Consider the following 23,433-nt stretch of genomic DNA (forward strand, 5'->3'; position numbering starts at 1 on the left):
TAAAGCCCGACGTGGGGCTCACATCTCACAAACCGTGAGATCATGACCTGAGCTGAAGTCGGACACTTAACCGACTGAGCCATCCAGGCACCCAGGGACAGATATTTTAAAATGTTCCTTCCTAGGGGGTTGGAAATATTTTTGATGCAGGATTTGATTTTGCATTAGAAGCCCTATAAATTGTGTTTGTTTTCTGGTGCTCGATTTAATGCCCCAGCTTCGTTTCATTTGGAAAAAAAAAATGTTAGATATTCGTTGGTACACGTGTCTACTCCTGTATTTCAAAAGTAGATCTGAATTATGGGCGGCGATTTTCGTGGCTCCTCATCTTATTTCAAGTCACGGTTCTAAGGCGTTTAAGTTAGAGCAGAAGAGGCATGACTTTTATAACCTGGTTCTCACTGAAAATACCCTCCTCCCTCGGGTTTATTTGAGGGTGATGTGCTTTACATTTCATCACTGCTGTTTTGCATGCTTCTGCCAATCCTTGATCCTGCCATTTTCATGGGGCCGTATTTTTTGAGGCCTCAGAGGTTTCGCTTCCACACACTGGCGCCCAAACAAACTTTGAGAGCCTTTTTCACCAGCCCCATAGCCCACAGCTCAGCTGCCAGCACACATCCCAGGGCACCTGTCCCCCAGAAGATTCTAATCGTCCACTCTCATGAAGCCAAAGTGTGTGCTTTCTTGGGCTACGCTGAAACCTCATGGGAAATAGACTTTGAGTATCCTTTTCTCCTCCCTTTGGATCCCGTAGGAGTACCTGAACAGTATTTTGCAGCATGCAAAAGATTTTAAGGAATACCATCGGTCTGTGGCCGGGAAGATCCAGAAGCTGTCCAAAGCAGTGGCAACTTGGCACGCCAACACGGAAAGAGAGCAGAAAAAAGAGACAGAGCGTATCGAAAAGGAGAGAATGCGAAGACTGATGGTAAGGGGCTCGCTTGCCTGCAGGGACCCCGGGAAATGGGGGTCCTCACAGGCACCCGTATTGAGAATGGTAAATATGCTATAGCAGGGGGTGAGTAAAAGCAGCTTCTCAAACATGTTAACACGCTCCTTTGAACCTTGTATGGATGGAGTAAGCACATCTTCTCTTTCCTGGACAGCACATACTATGAATCCAGGACCACGGCTGATGAGTCGAGTACTTGCCTGTCCTGGGGCAGCATTGCTGTTCAGATTATAGCTTCTCACATAAAGACGGGTCGTACAGCTTTCAGGAGTTGTATTTAACAACCAGATCGTCCTTTGTAAAATTTTGTGTCTTTGAGACTCATGATACAGGTTGCTTTGCATGAATGTGTCATGAAGTTATATCTTGGACTCGAAGAAGGTCTGTTTTTTTGAAGCCTCTGGTGTTATCCTTTTTTTTTTAATGATAGAAATTTCTCCCTAGGAGTATAAAAAGTGATTTTTAAGTTAATTTTGAAATGTTGCGTTTTTGGTTATAGCTGTGTTATTGTCAAAGGCTACCCACGGGTCATTACATTTATGCTATTATTTTTTAATGGATATATAAATACAGAAGGGATTGGTTTACATCATTGGCAAGGGTGTTTGGTTTTATTGACCATTTATTTTTGGAATTGGACCTCGGAGCACACCATGGAATTTTAAAAGTGTGTGTGATCTATAATGATACGAGACCTGCAAATTGTACCTGGGACATAATGCCTGAGAATAGGATGGAGATAAAATCATTAGCCTTGGCCCATAATTACGGACCTGGAAAATTCCAAGTGACAAGGCCTTTCTTGGTGTTATTATGGTTTGAATTTTTTTTCCCCACTAATTTTGTGGATTCCAGAGACTAAACACCATGTTTTAAAGAGCCCTGTTTCCAGGTATTACTAAACCTTAGATCTCCTCCAACCTCCCTCTGCTTTTTCGGGAAGGAGACGACTGTCCACGAGATTTCTAACTAGCCAAGGAGGCTGCTTTGTAGTAATTTGAGCAGTAAGCGGTCAAAATTTGTCTGATTCAACTGGAGTGAAACTATATTAGAACTTCAGTAACAGATTGGTTTGACACTAATGATTAGGCATTTGCAAATCATTAATTTTTGCAATTAAATGATGGAATATACAGATAACAGGGAAACTGCAGTTTTTATCACTCTTTCTTCAAGTGAGATCAACCATAACCAAAAGCAATTAGAGTTATAATAGCATTTGAGGTTCACACTCATCCACGGGGCAGACAGCAGCTAGACTGGGTTATAAAACGGCTGTCACTCGGGCACATGCTGGAGTGGTGCCCCTGGACCAAAGATCCCCAGCTTTTGCGCAGAGTGGAAGATTTTGTGGTATGTCCCTTTTTATCCTGCACGTCACACGAGGAAAATATTTTGAGCTGTCCTTTTTATTGGGATGCATAAAAGAGATTTCTCTTGAAATGGCCCAGAGTACATCAGAGTTTTTATTGCATTTAACCTCATAATGTTGCTTAATGGGAGGTAGAGGTGGAAATTACTGTACCTGTTTTATTACCCAGCAGTATCAGACTCCAGGTGCTAAATGACTCGCCTCTAGTCACGTAGGCCCGTCGCGCCGTGCCTGTCAGTGACAAAACTCCCCCGAATTTGACTTTTCCTATCAGCCGCAGTGTTTGTGATGCTTTTACATATATGAAGTTATACTTACTACACTTACAGTCCATTGGAGTCTTTGCCGTTAGAAATACTTACTGAACTATTTCTGAATGAAAAGATCTTATGTCTGGAATTTGCTTCAGGACGTTCTAGCTTGGGACTGGGGAGAGGACTTGAGGGAAGGGTAGCCGTGAAAAGGGAGTCCTTGTGAGTTAATTCCTGTTGCTTGGTGTTGGTGATATGAGAGATTATACTCTCCTCTCTACTTTCAGTTGTTTTTGAAAATTTCCAGAATACAAAGTTAAGGATACACTTTGGATGACGGATTCTCAAATTTTATCTGTGTGTGTGTGTGTGTGTGTGTGTGTGTGTGCACGCACAAAGAACCTTAGAAGAGCAAAGAGCTGACTTTGAGGACTTGCACCACATAAGTAGTGTGGTTCGGTGTCCTGACTGTTACGAGCCCGCGTGTCCTGGGATGCAGGCATGGCGCCCCCAAGCGCACCCCAGACCCGGATTGTGCGCCGTAACTCACATAGCCTGGATCCTTAGGTTGCCCACACTCACCACCGGTCAGAGTTCAGACCATGAGGGGGGCGGATGAGTGGCAGATGGAGTCGTCTGCCAATCTTTATGGCGCCCTGACCATGTTCTTCTTTCCTTAATAGGCTGAAGATGAAGAGGGCTACAGAAAACTGATTGATCAAAAGAAAGACAGGCGTTTAGCTTACCTTTTGCAGCAGACTGATGAGTATGTGGCCAACCTGACCAACCTGGTCTGGGAGCACAAGCAAGCCCAGGCCGCCAAAGAGAAGAAGAAGAGGAGGAAGAGGAAGAAGGTGAGCACCCTAGTGAGTCAGAGGAGAGGAGTGTGTGGTCAGGAGCCAGTCCAGGGCCCTTTAATACATTCTCCTGGGGCACCTGGGTGGCTCAGTCGGTTAAGCATCCGACTTTGGCTCAGGTCATGATCTTGCGGTTCATGGGTTCGAGCCCCAAGTTGGGCTCTGTATTAGCAACCCAGAGCCTGGAGCCCACTTCATATTCTGTGTCTCCCTCTCTCTCTGCCCCTCCCCTGCCCATGCTGTGTCTCTCTCTGTCTCTTAAAAATAAAAGAACTTGGGGCGCCTGGGTGGCACAGTTGGTTAAGCGTCCGACTTCAGCCAGGTCACGATCTCACGGTCCGTGAGTTCGAGCCCCGCGTCGGGCTCTGGGCTGATGGCTCAGAGCCTGGAGCCTGTTTCGGATTCTGTGTCTCCCTCTCTCTCTGCCCCTCCCCTGTTCATGCTCTGTCTCTCTCTGTCCCAAAAATAAATAAACGTTGAAAAAAAATAAATAAAAAATAAAAGAACTTAAAAAAAAACATATATATATGCATATATACATGTATGTATATATACATATATATGTGTATATATATGTGTGTGTGTGTGTGTGTGTGTATGTGTGTGTATTTACTCGTTACTGCCCTAGTGGAAGAATCAGATATTTGAGTTGCAGAAAATGCTTACCCAAAACAGGCACAGTGTCAAAGAGGTGATGAGGCACACCAGACCACAGGTCGGAGATGAGGGTGTAGCCAGTAGGATGTTCCAAACTGTAACGGTTCTGTCCATACTTTCATGGTTCCATACAGTGTTGAAATATCAAGTGTATACGGTCAGTCAAAAAGGGAAAGATGTGAGGGCACAGAAGTATTTGCTTAAGTTTAATGCCAGTGTGGTAGGGCGATGAAAATTAAGAAGGAATGCAGAGTACAGATGGAAAGAGCCTGAGAAAGATGTTAAGAGATGGCCTTGGGGTACTTTCGAAACAGATTTCAGTCTGTTTGTTTGAACGGGAGACAGTGTCAAAGTGGTTCCTTCATTCAGTTCAGCTGCCCTGGTGTCACAGTAAGGTGAGTGTCTAAGGCAGGGTTTTAGGTTATTACAGAGAACAGTAAATAGTTTTATGTACAATATAACCTAATTATATTGCACAGAAAGTGAAGAGTAAGATTTAGAATTTCTGCCCTGCAGATATTGTACCTTGATTCAAGGGCAACCTGCCAGTGTAGACCTGTGAATACAGATCCTCTCTGAATCCTGAGTGGTCTGGTGATTTGGTTCTTGGTTCATGTTTTGTTTTCACGGCACACCCTGATTGGCCTGGGCACACACACCAGCAAGAAACAGGAAGTCTCGGCCAGGGCTGTGAGGATTGAAGATTGGTGCCATTTAATCATTTATTCCGTGCACTGAATAATTGAACGCAATGTTTTTCAAAAAATAATTAATTTCATGGCTCCTGAATTCCCATCCCTGCTTCATAATTAAGGAGGAGGAATAAATGATTGAGAAGGTGCCTTCTTGCACCTGACTTCTTTAGTAGAAGATAGCTTCCCGCATTGTGAAGAGCGCACAATGACTCAGGGCTTGGATTTAGACATTTCGTCGTTGAGCGATCCCTCATTTTCTTGTCAAGGTGGCATTATAGACTCTGCAGAATGCCAGCTCCCAGTTTCTGACTTCAAAAGACGCTTTCAGAGTCAGAGAAAGGCACATGGGCAAACAGGTAGAAAGAATTCTGTAACATTCCACAAGGGGACCCCGTGAAACGGCAGTTTTCGTTTTTCCTAGTCCGGAGCTGTGTTTTGCAGAAGTGGCCAGGAAAAGGTCACTGTTGGTGTTCGTAGCAGTAAAATTCAAATTCTACTTGGTGTGTGTGTGATGTAAAAGCTGAAGGGTCCCCGAATTGAGCTTCTGGCTTATAATTAATGGATTCCTGCCATGGTATTAGATTGTTATATCATCGTAGGCAAAGAAAGATCTCTAACTGAGTGATGGGGATTATGCCTTTATTTTTGTGTTAATCTGTATAGAGCGGGAACCTGTCACACTATTTTTCACGATGCTGCCAACTTTGCATGATCTATAGATTGGCTCTCTACTTCCAAACTCTTAGCTTCAGGTTTGCTGATAGCATTTATTCTTTTCTCTTTTATCCATTTGTTTGATGAGTATCAACTGAAGCTAGGCAGCGGGCTACACGTTGGGGGAGAAAGAAGGCGATGGCAAGGAGAAGCACAGGTGCCTTCTCAGTTCCATCAGAGAGCGAGAGGCAGGTAGACATTAATCAAATATGCAACCAGGTACATAATGATAAACCATGATGAATGCGGAAAAGGAAGCCCCAGGAGTCAAGTTGGGGGTGGGGACTGGTTTCCTGGCAAAAGAATAATGGATACCAAAGCAACTCCCTCCTGTCTGCCTGGTGGGAATCTCTGGGTGGCTCTGGCTGGTTATCTCACACGATTGAATGTGCAGAACCATTAGTTGATCATCAGCCCTCTGCCTCCTTCCCGGTGCTCTGTCAGGATGCCCAGCTTTTGAGCACACCCTGCCCTCAGCAGGACTGGGGAGGACCTGCTGTATTTCTTTCCGGGGCCATCTTGCTGGGACAAATGGGATAATGGAGGAAACAAAGAAACCAGGCTCCTTCCTGAAACCTGTCTCTTTCCTGGGGCTTTGAGACTTCTTTCAAAGCAAGTTACACAATTGCAGATGCACCTTTATTCAAGTGCAAAGCAAATGGATGCTTTCAAAAGCTGATTATTTGACAGTTTGGATTATCTGTAGTTCTTCTTCCCTCCATTAGAGTGAATGATTGAGATGGCTCCTTCCAGCTTCTCTGCTGGGGAGGAAGGCTGTGTCCTGAAGCTTAAAAGTTCTGCGCTGACCCTTTGAGAAAGCATTTTCCCACAGAACAGTATTATGCTGTACCTGTCTGCGGTTTGTTTGTTCATTCGTTTGTTTTTAATGAAGTAAGGCATCAATAAGCCTTTATTTTGAGAAAGCCTTCTTTACCCAGTGGACCAAGAACATTGTGCTGTAGCAACAGGTATAGGACCACTCGGCTACAGCTGACTGTATCTACACTCCTGTAGATGAGTGTGGTTGACCTTGTAACTTAAATGGAAAGGGATCAATTTTTTTTTAATTGCCCCAATGTAACAGAGAAGTTCTCTCTCTTTCTGGTGGAGTTTATTGTGTTTCCTTGCTATTGGTAAACAGGAGAGTGGGTTTTCTTTAACCTGCCTTGACCATGTTTGCTTCTCTCTTCTCACCATCAGAGCTGCTGCTGTGACGTATAACATTTATAAATCATTCTGGAGCTTCTCGCTGTGGGTCTGGTCTTCCGTTAATGCCTTTGAAGTGGAGGAATAGGAAACGAAATATATGTACCTACCTAGGTGTTAGAGGAGGCATAATTTGTAAAGTATGGAAATACCTAATTATGTGAAACCAGTCTTTGCAGTGTGACAAGATTAATGTACTCTGATGTGCAGTCTGCATGACCTTGAGGTCTCTGTCCCCTGCCATGATCGTTCTCTTAACATCTGCTGGGTGACTACAAGGTATAAAAGGGCATGGGGCTACATAAGGCCACCAGGGTGTGTACAAATAGGATTGAGCATACTAGAGTAGAAAATTGAGCCACTGTCTAATAAATCACATTAGTCTGCAGACTTTTAAATTTCGTACAAATTTGCTTTCATTCCCTTATAGAGTATTTCATTAAAAGACCTATTACCTCGTGCTTCAGTCTCTGGATCTGTAAGAAGGTGATAGGATTACATGGCAAAGTGGATCTAAAGCATTTAGTGGGGCCCTGGGCAGCTCAGTTGGCCGAGTGTCCGACTCTTGATTTCTGCTCAGATCATGATCTCAGAGTTTGTGAGATTGAACCCTGTGTTGGGCTCTGCCCTGACAGCACAGAGCCTGCTTGGGATTCTCTGTCTCTTTCTCTTTCTCTCTCTTTCTCCGTCTCTCCCTCTCTTTCTGCCCCTCCCCTGCTCTCTCTCTCTCTCTCTCTCTCTCTCTCTGTCTCAAAATAAATAAGTAAACTTAAAAAAAAGCACTTAGAGTATAACCTGGCACAGAGTAAGTGCTCAGTTAGTATTAATTATTTTATGAAACAATTTTGCGGTATACATGTAGGATAGTAATTGTTGAAATGTGGTTATAGTTGTTTTTTTTTTTTTAATAAAATCTTCTCTTTCCCCATGCTGTATGTTCTCTGTGATGTTGAGAGAATAAATGGCTACTTTATGTATGTATGTATGTATGTATGTATGTATGTATGTATTTTAGTTAGGAGCAATTAGGTAAGATGGCTTTTAGGACAGTGACAGGTTCTTTGCCTGTTGAGGCATGTAGTAGGAAGTGAAGATTTATTCTTTGTGGTGGACCCTGCCTATCTCTCTCTCCCTAGCTCCTACAAGGAGAATTTTTTAATCATGAAGCCTCTAATTTACGGTGGTTCCTGGTGGTAATAAGGTGGCCCTTGCAGGGCTTTAGAGTTCTTCCTTCAGCTGTGGTCAGGAGCCCATGCCAGCCATCCCCGACCTCCCTCACCCAACCTACTGTCAAGACGCGTGGTCGTTTCACAGGCTCAGCTTCCCGAGCTGTTGACTTCAGGCCAAAAATAAATATTTAATTCCCTCTTCCAAAGTCTTTCGATGGCGTGTATACCAACAGAACTACACCCTTGCTATTAATTTGTGACATTTCTTGGAAACTCAAGATGCTAATAAGAACCGTCCAAATCCCATGGGGGACTGTTGGGTCAAGTACCTTTTCCATCGTAGTGTTCAGTTTTCCTTCCAGAAGTTCTTTAATTCTCTTTCTCAGAAGACACTGTTAGGAGTAAATCTCAGGACCGTGACATATTGGAGGGGGAGTGTTTCTGGCACAGCATACCACATTGGTCAGTATGGTAAGAGGAAATGTGTTTTCATCCTTTTTAGATATCAACAAATCAGCAAAACCTGTTGGTATAGTTTTTGGTGAAAAGAGGCATCAGATGCAAAAGTATAGTAATATTGTTGAGACACTTGTTTTAAATTCAAGCTGCTCTCCACTTCTTCTCAATTCTTCTGTCTCTCCTGTTTCTCCCCCCTCCCCCCAAGATGATGATGTACCCCCACGAGGACAATTTCACAGGTCAAAGAAAAGTTCTAAGAAATTCTGGGCATCTGAGTGTAGGGACTGTGGTCAAGGTAGGTGAATGCAATGCCAGCGTGATTAGATTAATTTGATTAGCTCAGTATCAAAATGGGTGAAAACTGAAGTTTGGATCAGAGTCCTGCTTAACTGGATTGACCAGTTACTTGAGTCAAAAATGTTGGAGTTGGTTTTCTCTGCAGAGTACAAGCACAGTAATGTGCAGTTGCCTGTTCATTTGATATTCTTGGGTATTTTTTATTGCTTGATCACCTATCTTAATGCTCAAAGGTCCACTTAAATGGCAGTAAAAATAACCCAAGTGGTTTCTGAAAGCTTAGGTTTCCGCTGAAACAGAATGAGTCTGTAAGATGCCAGCGCTCTTGAACGTTGTTTTAGCATAGTGTAACAACACCTGCTGGGGGATAAAATTCATTCGCTTCATCATACAAATTGTAAAATTGTGAAATATTTGGTAGAAAACCGTTTCTTTACAGATCGAGGCCGTTCGTGGCCTATGTTGGGGTAGTGATGCGAAGGAAGTGCCCTGCTGAAGTTTATTTTCCTGGGTGCGGGCTTACACAGGATTTTCACGTGTAGGGATTCCTTGGCCTCTTTGCGCCCATTGCCAGTTATCTCACATAGCTTCTGCAAGGAAAACAGGTAGCAGTGCGCACAGCTTGGTGAACATTCCTAAGTGGAATTTCTAAATTGCCATTGGCCTTGGGCATTGGGAAGCCACATTGTTTTTAGTTGTGAGTAATTTGTTCCGTATCCCCCTCCATCACTAGGTGAATTACACTCCTTCCTCCCTCCAGCAAGCATAATTTGTCCCCAACGTTTTGCAGGTTGGAAGAAGCCAAGATAGTGTCCTTTTCGTCCTGATTAATGGATGAACTACAGTGTTGTAGGTTTTTTTGTAGTTTTTTTGTAGGATTGTTTTGTTTTGTTTTTAATTGATGGAGAAAAAAAAAGCTCAAGCATCAGCTGGTAATGTAGGGTGTGTTTGTAATCATGTGATGGAGATAACTGTATATGAAGATTCCTCAACTGGTGGGAGACCATGGTAACACCAAGAGCAATCTGTTTGGAGTTAACATTGAACCAAGAAAAGGGATGTTTTGTGGGATTATTTATTTATTTATTTATTTTTGTGGGGGGGTGGGTGGCCAAGATAAAGCACCAGTGTCACGGGAGATCCAGAGATCACCAAACTGAAAGAATCCAAAGCATGATGGGAGAATGTGTTGTCTCTTGCCATAGAGTAGACTGCCACCTGGCTTCCACCTTGTGTAATAGCAGCAGGATTGGGTATAAATTCAGGGCGTGCCAGTTCTGTGAGGAATTGTGTGTGTGTTCTTAACTAATTTTATGGTTTGCAAATACATTGGCATGTAATTACAATAATGATGATTCATTGAGTGTGTGCTAAGTGGATGCTTCTTTATTATTATTATTTTTGGTGCCTTCCTTCCTTCCTTCCTTCCTTCCTTCTTTTACCAAATATTTATCTAGTACCTTTTGCGTGCCAAGACCCCTTGTCAGTGTGGGGATATACGTGTGACAAAACAGACAGAAATCCCTGACTTCATGGGATGAACCTTATGAAGCAGTTTCAGGCAGTGCTATAGCCAGTCTCACAGACATAAAGGAATAGTCTTCAGACAGTCATTGAAACTTGTGCGTTGTGGAGGTTGATGCTAGGAGTATATATGTATATAACAGTATATAATGGAACACTGGATTGTACGTACTGAAATAGCGATCCTTTCCGGCCTCAGCCCCATGAGGGAGAGACTGTTACTGTCCCTTTTTTACAGAAGAGGGAAGCACGACAGAGATTTGCTCAAGATCACATAGCTCAGATCTCTTGTTCTTAGTGACAGAGCTGGGGATTCAAACACTGGTGGTCTAACTCCAGAACCAAATTTTTTAAATCTAATCTTACATTGCCTCTTGAATTTGATATTATTTTTAAAATGAGTTTAGAGGACTTAAAATAAAGGACGGGCCTGATTGTGAGGCAGTTTTTAGATAACACTCTAGCTAGTCAAAGCATATTCATAGAAGAGTATCCTTTAGAATGGTTTTGATTCTATTATTTATGGTCCTTCAAGCTTTTTAATGTACTATTCATTGAAATGGTGATCCAGTTCCACTTGCTAGATATTGGAAATTGGCTTATTCATTGTCTCATTTGATTTTCTTTGTTGGCCAAATTTGTAGCTTATTTCTGATTTGTATGGAAAGAATGGTGGGATTAATTGACTTTCTCCCATTAATTAAAACAGTCGCCTGAGTGTAGTGCCCGAGAATTCCAAAATTGGAACTCTTAGGGGCTGGTCACATGGGTGGTTTCTTTTCTGGGCTTTTCTGCCATTGTTCTCTATATCCTTCGCCAAGATACAGAGCCTGGTGTCTTTTTTGACGCTCATCACTCCTTTGGAGTGTAAACGTTTTTCACGTTGGGGCAGCATACATAGAATATTAAATTCTTGGGAAATCATAACCAAAGGGAGCATTTTATTTCCTGCTCTTTGGTAGAAGCACTGCAATTGTTTTTTCATGCCCTTTGCTTTGGCATACATACGTACATGTATTCCTTGTAAGACAATTTTGAAAGAACTTCCCCAAAATTTCAAACGTTTATGGGATCTGCATTTCTTCAGTATGGACAAAGGGTTGGATTTTGAACATTGCCTCTCAAAGCTGTTTTGTCAAGAGACAATTGAGTTATTTTCATGGAAAGCAAAAATGTATTATATAATCAATGCCTTAAGTAAACAGAGTAGAGTTAATATCGATTCTGTATCATTATATATATTTTTAATTAACTAAAGAGCCCAGGGGAGGAAAGCTCATTTTCTTAAATGTCTTGATAAAGGAAATGACTGAAGTTGTTTTTTGGTTTTTTTTCCTCACACACGAAGAGTATAGCTTTCCAGCAATAACTTTCAAATAAGGATTCTGAAAAGGTGATGGAAAAGATTTCCCTTGTCAAAGAGGTTGTTATAAATGTAAGAAATTTGAGACTCTTCTGTGTTTATTGCAGATGAGACTCTCTCGGGTATGCCCCAAATGTGACATAATCCTCGCTTTTCATTTAGGCTGTCTTTGAGGCACATGGAGGTTAATGGACTAAGATATTGAAATATTTAAGAAATGGCAGGTGACGGAATTTGTCATGAGATCACAGTATCTGTATCACATTTGCTCCTAGTACCCACCGTAGAAATACTGTGTATTATGAAAAGCCGATTAGGTTGAATGGAAAACATCCAGAGAACTCACAGGATTGTTGTACGATTCTGTGTTTTTATGACCCAAGAGCGGTTCCGAGTTTATTCGTGATGGACGTTTTTAGAAACCTTGCCAAGGAACGTGGAGCCAGTTACATCAGGATTTGTCTTCCCAGTGCCAAACAGGGGAAGGACATTCCACGTGCTGACCTCAGCCCTGATGTTCTCATACCTTCAGCATTTTGGGTCCTGGAAGACTCGACCCACAAATCTTTGGTGTGTGCCAGCCTTGAATCATATGTGGCTTTCAGTAACTCCCCGCAAGTTGCCCGTGAAAGACACACCTTGTCTCAGACAGCGAAGAGAAATACAAATGAAAGGCATTAACACGTAAGCTTTGTTGGATGATGATGAGTGGCGATGAAGTGCTTTTTTATACCACAGCACTGCCACAAAGTTCTTCTTGTAACCGTCTTCTTGATTCACGTACACCTGACATCTTGACCTTGCTTTGCAGAAGGCTGAAGAGATTGCCGAGGGAGGAGAGTCTGCCCTGGGACCAGACGGAGAGGTGAGGCGTTTTGCACCCATTTCTGCTCTGTTCTGCTCCGTGAGTCCCCACCATGCCCTACGGCACCGTTTTCTGTGAATACCAACGTTATTTTTACTCAGCTATTCATTTCTAAGTAAAAATAGTAGTACATTAGCATAGTTGAAAATTAGAATAGCATAAAAGGGATATACTGGAAAGGCATCTTCCGTCTCAGACGAAGTTTCTTGTGTACCTTCTGGAATCTTCTGTGTACCTATATGTTTATGAATGTATAGCATGTGTGTAAGAACCTTAAGTGATTGTATAATTGCATTTCCCCAGCAAATGATACAGAAACATAAAATATGACCCAGTTTCCTTAGTGTATTACTAATTTGAAATTATGAAACTCTGTAAACAATTTGCATATTTGGTTAACTTATTTTTTGACATTGTGTGTAGGTTTATGATAGGGCTTCTATGTGTGGAGTCATCAGCACATTCCTAAATGTTATTTCCTAGGATTTTGAAAATTCTCCTGAATCATGAGAACACAATTACTTATTTATTGGACTTTTTTTTTCTCCGAAAACTCAAAGTTCTCTGCCAATGATTTACATGAGGAGGCATACATACCCCTCTCCACAGCCGAATGGGAGGGAGTATGTTTCAAACTGTCTTCTCTCATGGATTCTGATAAACCTGCTTGGGGAACCCTTCTAGAATCACTGTACATGGGAGGCCTACTCTGAATGTGAACATCCTGGATCCAGAGAAAAAGGTTGAAACCACTTTTCTGTGCAGAAACTTCTTGAACAGTAAATGTGGCTTAACCACTGTAATCTATCACAGGGAAAGAAAGGATGGGGTTAAGAGTCTAACGTGTAAGGCCCTCTCAGTGGGCCATTCTAGGGGAAGAATACCATATATTGGAGCACTTAGAAACCACTTGGATTTGTAATAGCCCCCAGCCTTACCTGAGCATGCCTCACAAGGGTCTATAACTAACAAGCACACCGGGAGAGATTTAACGCGTTAGCAGGACAATGCTCTTACGTCTTATCATCTCTTGGGAAAATTAGCCACTGATCTTGGGCTTGTGACATGCACCTTTTTTTTTCTTTTAATCTCAACACGTGTGCATTCTGTTTGCTCAAGTTGGCAAAGTGGACATCTTGCTCAGTTTGTTTTGAAATCATGTTCTTACACTCTGCTGTGCTCATTCAGTGCTTTTTGCCAAAGATCTAATTCCAGCTACAGTGATTCCCAATTTTCTTTGAGGCATGACATAAGAATGAAAAAGCTATATTATAATAGTTCAAGGTAACGTAAGCTGACTTTTCCGAGGGAGGCGATAGCGACTGGTAGGTCTTGATCACATGGGTGTGTAGATGACCTTTCACATTAAAGAGAAAGAAACGTCGTGCGTGCAAAGTAATGGTGTTCACATGCATCGCTTTAGCACACATAAAAGAAAAACAAAAAAGACAGTTTGGAGTAATCCTTTTCTATTTTTAAAGCTTATTTTGGTTGATAATCATAATATATTGTTTTTTATTCTTACAGTGGTTTCTTAAAGGAGAAGGGAGAAAGAACTTTTTTTTCTGGTCATTTTTTAAACAATATTTTTAAATGTTTATTTATTTTCAAGAGAGACAGAACACACGTGGGGGAGGGGCAGAGAGAGAGAAGGAGACACAGAATCCAAAGCAGGCTCCAGGCTTTGAGCTGTCAGCACAGAACCCAACGCGGGGCTCAAACCCACAAACCGTGAGATTCCGACCTGAGCCAAAAGCAGAGGCTCAACCAACTGAGCCACCCAGGCGCCCGTCTGGTCATTTATTATAAAGATACGTAAGATAAGCTACTGTATACTGTTCTTCCTACCATTTATATTTAACTTCAATTAAGAACAATTTAGGAAAAATCCTTTGGAATTGATAAGTTCTCTAAATATTGAATTTTATTACCTTTAAGGAGATAGGTAACTTGAGGACTCCTAAAACATCAAGCATTTCCAAACCAACAACGTCTGGCCTGGGGGTCTGCTCCTAGAGGTGACGTCACCCTGTAATGAGTTGCACGCATTTGCATAGGATTACTCCATTTTTACGCCTCTTAAAAAAATTTGTTCTCTGAAGTAGGTTGAATGCAGCCTCTGCAATTTCATTTTTTTCTCCTAATTTTCTGAGCAAGCCATTTTTCGTTGAGAGTCTAATAATGAACTTCAGCTCAGTCTTGGCCAGTTCGCCAGGTTTCAGATGAGCAGAGCTTTTTGCTTTAAAATCCTACTCCTGGCACCCGTGGCTGCATTAGATGCCAGGCCATTTGGTTCTGCAGAAGCTTAGACTGGCCCCTCATGAGGTGACAGTACCTTTCTCTGTTCCTGTTTTCTCAGAAACCATGACTTTGCAATAGTTGTTATCTGGGGAAGTATCATTTGGGGGTTGAGGGTTCTGAGTTGCAAATGGCAAAAATCAACCCTGCCAGATTTAAGTGAGAAGAGAATATGTTAATGGGATATTGGGTAATTCATTGGATCTCCAAGAAAGCCCGGAGAACATGCCTCAAGGCTACAGCCAGCGTTGAGCTGAACAGCTCGACCACGAGACCTATGGCTGACGTTGGGAGTTGGGCAGGAGCTCCACAAGGCCACTTGCTGTGCTCTGCCCTCCCTCCAGCATGCCTGTTCCTGCTGGCTTCCCCAGCTTTTTGGGTCCCTATACAGAGCCTTGGTGAGTGCGTCCAGTGGATGGAGGTGAGGTCTTGTGCTGGTAGCCTTGCTGTAAGAGAGGCTGGTGTTTTCAGCTTCTTCAGTAGGAGGTGGTATTCCACTTCCTGCCAGGATTCCATAGGTGGTGAACTTTCCATTCACAGAAAAAGGGTTCAGATGCTGGGCAGCCAAAAGGCTGAGAAATGCCCAGCACAGAATTGGGAGGCTGTGTGAACACCAAGCGGTGATGTGTATTTTTTTTTTCTCCTTTCTAGCCCATAGATGAAAGCAGTCAGATGAGTGACCTCCCTGTCAAAGTGACTCACACAGAAACTGGCAAGGTCCTGTTTGGACCAGAAGCACCCAAAGCAAGTCAGCTGGACGCCTGGTTGGAGATGAATCCTGGGTATGGCCTAAAAGCAGAAATACTGGGGGAGGGGGCACCTGGGAGGCTCAGTCAGTTGAGCGTCCCGCTTCAGCTCAGGTCATGATCTCAGAGTTCGTGAGTTTGAGCCCCGCATCAAGCTGTCTACTGTCAGCACAGAGCCTGCTTCAGATCCTCTGTCCCCCTCTCTCTGCCCCTCCTGCGTGCTCTCTCCCCCCCCCCCTCAAATTGAAGCAAGCAAACAAATAAAAAAGCCAAAAAAACAATAAAGCAGAAGTACTGGGCTCCTTTGGCTTCTTAGAGTTTTGTGCTCCTTGTACAATCTTAGAACTAAAACAGCATGACCTTTACCGATCTGGTTAAAGTTATTTCACCTGCATCTGTCATTTGTGCATAGAACATGCTAGTTAGGTCACGGGTGTACATATTGTCTTATAGTTTAAAAAACTAAGCCCCCTCTCGTTTGCACTCCTTTTCCTGTAGTTACGAAGTCGCCCCCCGATCTGACAGCGAAGAGAGTGATTCTGATTACGAGGAGGAGGTATGTAGTCACCTGTGTTTGGAGTGTATGGGTTTGAAAGTTAATGGGGGAGGCACCCGTGTCTGTGTCTGTCGCGTCTTCCTCCAGTGTTGGCCTTTGGGGGACGCCTGGGGCTGAGGGATGAGCCAAAGCCGTGATGGCACAATCCCCACGGTACAGTGACTTCTCAGGGGCTCGTGGCCAATGGGGAAACTTGGTGAATTCTAAATTTATATGAATCCAAGAAAACACAAGCTGACATTATGTTGGAGGGGACAGAACGGTCTTTTGGGGCGAATTGGAGATGGTTTACTTTGGGAAGGCAGCGCCTTGCCTTAACTGGTTTTCCCTGAGACTTAGTCACCTAAAGGTTTCTGCGGTCCTGTAAGCCTTAGAGTGTATTTGCAGTCAAACACCTGGAGACTTAGACGAAAGAGCAACATGAGCTTGTTTGAATGAGGTTATTGACCCTCTTGGTTTCTCTTTAAACATGATTCTGGTTTGAATTCCTTGGATATACCCATGACCCAAGGAGAAGCATGTTTCTCAGTCTCTTGGAGGGAGCAGTCAGGACATCTAGAGCCTGGGATGGTAATTTTGGACACTTTTAACAGAACTTAAGAAATAATAGTAAAGGTTTTTTTTTTTTTTTAGATCAACTGCAAAATGCTTAATAATTACATATAGGAGGGTTAAAAGAAGACTTTTATCTCCTTTATGAGAGCATTGTTATTGAGTGGTCATTAATTCTGTTTGCCAGCCTTGGAAGAATCTTGGTTCACAAAGTGCTGTGGCATAGATCCACAGACTGGGTCATATAGCTCACCAGAGTTTTAAGACAATTGTCATTTTCTTCTGTTTTGTGGCCCCCCCCCCATTTTTTTCCCCAAAGGAATCTACCATGAACACTTGTTAACTTTTACAAAGAGCAAAAAATAATAAAAGTTATGTTGAGGAAAAATAATAAAAGTTATGTTAAAAAAAAAAAGCACCCCATTAAACTGCTTTGGGTTGCATGCTATTTATTTTTTATAGGCCACTTTTGTTCCAAGGTCTTTGAAGCTTACAAAATCAATTTTAAAAGTGTTTCTTGTTTACTCGGATGAGTATGTCCATAAGTGACCCATTGGAAGCATCTTGTCATTGAGTAAGAGAACCAGGGAGGAACAGAGATGAGATACAGTAGGCTGCTGAACCCCCAGCTATCAGCCCAAGACTGACCCCTGCAGACAGCTCTAGGCAGCCGGGAATAGAGTGAACTCTGACCCAGGGGTCTAGAAACCCCGAGTCCTCATCTTGGGTCTCCCACTCATGGCGAGTCATGTTCCCCTCAAAGAACTTCATCCCTTGCCTGGAAAACGAAAGACCTGTACTGCCTCCTCGCTGGACCCCCGGCATCTCAATGATCTGTTGTCCTAGGTTTGATTGTCAGTGTTAACATCATGTCAGTTCATATGTTTTCATTCAGGAGTTGTGGGAAAGCATTATTCTCTTGAAACCTGCTTTTAAAGAATTTCTCCTGGACTATCTGGAAGGGCTGAGCCTTCAACACCAGTGGTTGGTAGTGCACATAGCGAAGCTTTCAAACAGATCAGCAGATCATAGTACACAGTTGAGAGGTGGAGATAGTGAGTCCTTTGCCAAGTTATTGACAGTTTTAATCTAAATTCAGAAATATGTGATGTGAAGTAGTCACAGAAGGCAGTGTGTTCACAAGCTCCAGCCCCTCTACCTTGAATGCCTGGGGGACGACTGGCATTATCAGAGAGCATTTTTATGAGAAGGATCATAGTAAGCCTCTAAAGTCTGGCTTTGGAGAAAAGGCTCTAGAATGTTTCTAAGTGAGAGAAGATACGGTCTGCAGGACTCTGATAACCCAACAATGATAAATACCCATCTGCCATGACTTTTCCATATTCATTCTTGGGAGTGAGTGTTCTAAGTGATCCTCAGAGGGTTTCTCTTATTCTCTTATTCAATGATTTAAACAGAAATGGAATGGCGTATTGCCTGGTTCAGGTAAGTATTACATTTACTTCCTCCCTTAATTGTGTTTCCTCTGTGGGTGAAGTTGAGTACCACCCAGTCACTTTTCAGAAAATGCCTACCGTTGAGGTTCCCTCGCGAAAGTGGACTCTTTCCTGTGTCTTTGTTCCCTCCCCAGGATGAAGAGGAGGAGTCCAGTCGGCAGGACACGGAAGAGAAAATACTTCTGGATCCAAACAGTGAAGAGGTTTCTGAGAAGGATGCCAAGCAGATCATTGAGTATGTATCGCTCAGTTTTCTCCCTTGTCCATGTGTTTCAGGAGGATTGTGCTTTATAGATTTTCTTGTAGAAAATTTTGTCTAAGGAAGGAAGCCGACCGACCTTACGCCCACACCCCACGTGAAACGAATGTGGCGACTGAGGTCACCCACCGAGCTTTGGGGGCTCATCTCCTTCCTTCCTCCCAAATCCCCATCTCCAGCTCAGCATCACTCCTGGGCTTCTGCCTGACCTTGGCCTTTGGTGCCAGGACTGAACTGATCAGACCAGCCCTACTAGCTGGCTGCTCAGCTGCCCTTCCCACCTTGACACTCACCCTGAGCTCCCGCCCCCCCCCCCCCACCCCGTGAGAAATGCCATTCCCTCCTGGTCCCCATTAACCCCTGTCCTGCCTGGTCTCCGCAGCACCCCAGGACCCCTCAGCGCCCTCTTCTCCCGGTGTTCAATTGCTGGCTCCATTCTTCACCCCAGCCATCCTCTGTGTCAGCACTTTGCTTGTGTAGCTCTAATATTAAGAGAAACCTTGGAGGAAATAATTTGCAAAATACATTTAAAAAAAAATTTTTTTTTAATTTTTTTTTTCAACGTTTATTTATTTTTGGGACAGAGAGAGACAGAGCATGAGCAGGGGAGGGGCAGAGAGAGAGGGAGACACAGAATCGGAAACAGGCTCCAGGCTCTGAGCCATCAGCCCAGAGCCTGACGCGGGGCTCGAACTCACGGACCGCGAGATCGTGACCTGGCTGAAGTCGGACGCTTAACCGACTGCGCCACCCAGGCGCCCCTTAAAAAATTTTTTTTAATATTTATTTTAGTTTTGAGAGAGAGAGAGAGACAGAGCGAGAGTGAGGGAGGTGCAGAGAGAGCGGGAGACACAGAATCCAAAGCAGGCTCCAGGCTCTGAGTTGTTAGCACAGAGCCTGATGCGGGGCTCAACCCATGAACCATGAGATGATCTGAGCCAAAGTCAGACGCTTAACCGACTGAGCCACCCAGGTGCCCCGCAAAATACATTTATTTATTTATTGATCTATTTATTTATTTATTTGTTATTTAAACATTTATTCATTTTTTGAGAGACAGAGAAGAGAGTACAGCAGGGGAGGGGCAGAGAGAGGGGGAGACACAGAATCCGAAGCAGGCTCCAGGCTCTGAGCTGTCAGCTCAGAGCCCAATGTGGGGCTTGAACTCATGAAATGAGAGATCATGACCTGAGCCGAGGTCGGACACTTAGCTGACTGAGCCACGCAGACGCCCTGCAAAATACAACATTTTAAAGTGATGAGGTTTCCGGGCACCTGGGTGGCTCAGTCGGTTGAGCATTCGACTCTTGGTTTTGGCTCAGGTCATGTTCTGATGGCTTCATGGGTTTGAGGCCCGCGTCAGGCTGTGTGCTGACAGCCTGCTTGGGATTCTCTCTCTCCCTCTCTGTCTCTGCCCCTCCCCCACGTGCACTGTCTCTGTCTCCCTCGAAATAAATAAATATAAATTTTATTAAAAAACAAATAAATAATAAAAGGGATGGGTTTTAAAAGAAACACCCAGAAATAGGAAATAGGTCCCACATTAGGAAACTTTGTTTTCTCAGTCTGCCATTCCTCCTTTACCGAAGGTCTAGAACCCCACCCCCACCTTTGATGGTCCTCATTGCTTGTGGAATAAAATACCAGCTGGTTAACAAGACATAGGAAGCTGAAACCGGCCTGTCTTTCCTATCCCTTTGCTCCCTCTCTCAGCTGCTGGGCAAGCTCATGCTCGTATCCGTCATTTGAGGTCAAGCGGGCCTGCACGCAGACCCGGATTCCACTACTTTTTATGTGGCCCAGACAAATGAATTAACCTCTGTGAGCCTACGGCTCCCCACAAGCATAAAATGGGGATGGACATTACTCAGTCTACCTTGCTAATTCTGTGAGGGTTACAGATCGTGTATTTGAACTAGAAGACAGGAAGTAGGTATTTGAACTAGAAGACAGGAAGTAGGTGATCGATACACTGTACTCACTGCAGCTATTTTAGGCTCCCCATTCAGGCACCAAATTATCTGAGGATGATTCTCCACTCTCTGTCCCAGGACAGCGAAGCAAGACGTGGATGATGAGTACAGCATGCAGTACAGTGCCAGGGGCTCCCAGTCCTACTACACGGTGGCCCATGCCATCTCGGAGAGGGTGGAGAAGCAGTCCGCCCTCCTCATCAACGGGACCCTGAAGCATTATCAGGTAATGGGTGTGGTCTGTGCCCTCCTGGCAAGTCACAGTCTTGTACCTAATTTTCGTCGGAGTGGGTCTTGCACAGGCGCGTGTCGATTGCTTAAGAAGTTTGGTGATGGGGAGGCATTTGGGGTCCCATTGTTAAGATGATTCTCTTCCGTGGTGCCTCCCATTTTCGTTTCAGAGCACTTCCATTTTACCACCTGACTAGGGCATACCCATTTTCTCTTCCATGATTTTCGGGCGAATTGCGTCTTAAGGAACATTTGGAACGGTTTTCTTGTGGGTCTCTGCACAATGGGAAACCCAGCCACATTCTGTACGTAAAGGAACATCTGTGCCTCGTCTTGAAGTAAATGAAGCATTTTTTTCAAAACTTGCAGTGGTGGCTAGAGTTTAATGCCATGGATTCAGCTTCTGGGAGCCGCTGTCTACTATATTTATGCTTTTTTTAAGACACCATAAAATGGGGAGCTCTGGTGAAAAGTATACTGTAAACATAACAGACGTTGCATTTGACCTGTTGGAATAAGGTCAGCTCCTGTCTTCTACCTCCTGCCACTTTGGTGTTTCCCAAAGTGGGTTCCTTGGAACATTTGTCTCAGGAGACGTACCTTAAAAAGAAAAAAAAAATGTTCTGTGGTCAAATAAATATGGGCAATACTATCAGCTGTAAGTAGGATTATTGCATAATTTAATATCGCAAATTTGGATGCTTAGGAGCGTGTATAGAAGCCCTTCCTATAAATACCAGGCATAAGCCAGGACTATCCTGAGCCAAGCAGACATATGGGCACCTTGGAAGTGACCCTCCTGGTAAGCCCTGCTGTGCAGGAGCGCATTCACGACTCTGCAAAAATAAACGTGTGACCTATGATTGCACATCAGCATCCTGCAGTGAAATAACTTTAACTTCCTAATCCCCAAATTTCTTTGACCACCAAATTTTATGTTGATATATCCCCTATTAACATGCTATAAAATTAGTATCTTTTGGAATATACCTCAGGAAGTATTGGTTTAAGTTGTCAGACTTCCTGGACTCGGCTCCTGTAAACTTTTTTTTTTAATTTTTTAAAAAATTTATTTATTTTCAAAAGAGAGAGAGCCCTAGTGGGGGAGGGGCAGAGAGAGCAAGAGAGAGAGAGGGGGAGCCACACAGAATCTGAAGCAGGCTCCAGGCTCTGAGCTCTCAGCAGAAAGCCCGATGAAGGGCTCCAACCCACAAACAATGAGATCATGACCTGAGCTAAAGCCAGATGCTTAACCAACTGAACCACCCAGGCGCCCCTCCCCTAAACTCTTAATACTGGGCACTGTGCTTGCTGCCATTGTCGGGGGTGAAGGTTGCATTGCCCATTGCCACAGTCCCCTTCTCGGTTTGAATTAAGGTGCCAGCAGTCTGTACCCACTGCTGCTTTTGCATCACCGGTTCAAGTATCAACCTGATGTAAAAGGTGAATTAGTGATATTGCGAGAATAGTTTTGACCTTGGGGATGCTCTGAAAATCTCCCCAGCAGGAGCCCCTGGAGCACACTTGGAGAACCACTGTTCTGGCTGTAGTAAGGTCATGGTTTCTTCAAAGACCATGCTATTTTCACGAGGTTCCGAGTTGTTTTCATCGTGCTTGGCATAGATGTCAACTCAGTTTGTTCTAGTAAACTGTTGTCGGTCTGCACGGAGAAGATGCATACTTTGGAATATTCATAAATCAGTGTTGATGCCACACTGATTTCCTCCCGCCATCCAACACCTTTCTAATCCCCTGACATCACAGTCCTTTCACACCTGTCTCCCCGGTTTCCGGTTGTGCGTTTCATGCCCCTCCTCCTCTCCAGGCCACTGTAGATTTCCTGAGCATGCGCATCAGACCCCTTCCGGGTTTTCGCTCCACGGAGTTGCTTCTCACAAAGCTGCGGCTCAGCTCCTTCCTGGATCTCTGTCCACGCATTAGCTTTCTGTCACCTTGCTCCTTGGCACATTTTTTTGTGTCATTAATAGTTCTGTAACCCTGGCACTGTGGATGGGGGTGGAGGGGAGGCTCTTCTGCTGCTTCCCGGGAAAGCCTCACAAGTGTGCTTCGCTGCCCGAACCCTCCAGTTCTGCGGTAGGGAAGTCCAAATCCCTGCCTACAGTTTCATGACTTTCTAGTCTCCTGTGCTGCCCACTCGTGCTCCTGTTTTATCTAGGTTGAACGCAGATGCAAAATTCAGCCCCTTTGCCAGTTTTCGTTAAAAAAAAAAAAAATCCATTAAACCACTGTTCAAATGCTTTTGGCATTTAGTTGACTTTCCAAAAGGTCTGGTGGTCTCAGGGTCCTCTTGCAGTCATGCAACCCCTCCCACCTGCCACTGTGGTGGCCATTCATTTCCCCTCTTGCCTTCTCTATCTTTGCCCGTGTCCTCAGAGCCCTCCCTGTGTCTCCCATCTCCTGGTGTTGCTGTCCTGCAAAATCCTGTAGGATGATTGGGCGGCTTGCATGGTACAAGGTAGCCCAAGTGGCCTATGGAGGTATTTCTGCAGACCTGCTCGATACAATTGCATATATGTGCTAGTACCGTTTTAAGTAAGTTTATAGTATTTATATGTATGCCACATACTTTCAAGCACTTCTTAGACCATGTGTATGTGTGAATGCCTTTTGTCTCCTCTAGGACTGGAAACTTCTGAAGGGAGGGATGCATCCTCCACACCCCGCATCCGTCTTCTCTACCTCGGTGCATGGTCCTTTGCACAGAACAGTCACTTAATAACTAACGAAAATCATTGAATTACTCACTTTGTTCTTACATAAAATAAATTAAAAGGAACATTTCCCTAAGTATAACTTCATCAGCAAGCTAAATTGGTTTCAGCAGATATGCGTATTTATGTGTTTGTATATTTATACACATTTACTTCTGTGTAATATGTAATACATCATCTAGGTGAATAGTTCTATGTATTATGTAACATGTAAGTGTGTAAATGTATATCACATAAATAAATAC

At 43.7% G+C, this 23,433-nt stretch overlaps 1 protein-coding gene across 8 annotated transcripts in view; it reads left to right on the top strand.

Annotated features, from left to right (window-relative positions):
• SMARCA2 (SWI/SNF related, matrix associated, actin dependent regulator of chromatin, subfamily a, member 2) overlaps positions 1-23,433 on the top strand; it is a 180,726-nt gene that overhangs the window by 43,049 nt on the left and 114,244 nt on the right. For all 8 annotated transcript variants that reach the window (XM_047831352.1, XM_047831354.1, XM_047831357.1 and 5 more), the window contains exons 8-14: positions 758-931; positions 3,262-3,432; positions 12,331-12,384; positions 15,334-15,464; positions 15,927-15,984; positions 18,128-18,228; positions 20,304-20,451. In XM_047831352.1, coding sequence (XP_047687308.1) covers positions 758-931; positions 3,262-3,432; positions 12,331-12,384; positions 15,334-15,464; positions 15,927-15,984; positions 18,128-18,228; positions 20,304-20,451 — 837 coding nt within the window. The remainder of the gene's footprint in view (positions 1-757; positions 932-3,261; positions 3,433-12,330; positions 12,385-15,333; positions 15,465-15,926; positions 15,985-18,127; positions 18,229-20,303; positions 20,452-23,433) is intronic.

This window comes from Prionailurus viverrinus, chromosome D4 (genome assembly GCF_022837055.1).
Source record: "Prionailurus viverrinus isolate Anna chromosome D4, UM_Priviv_1.0, whole genome shotgun sequence".
NCBI lineage: Eukaryota > Metazoa > Chordata > Mammalia > Carnivora > Felidae > Prionailurus > Prionailurus viverrinus.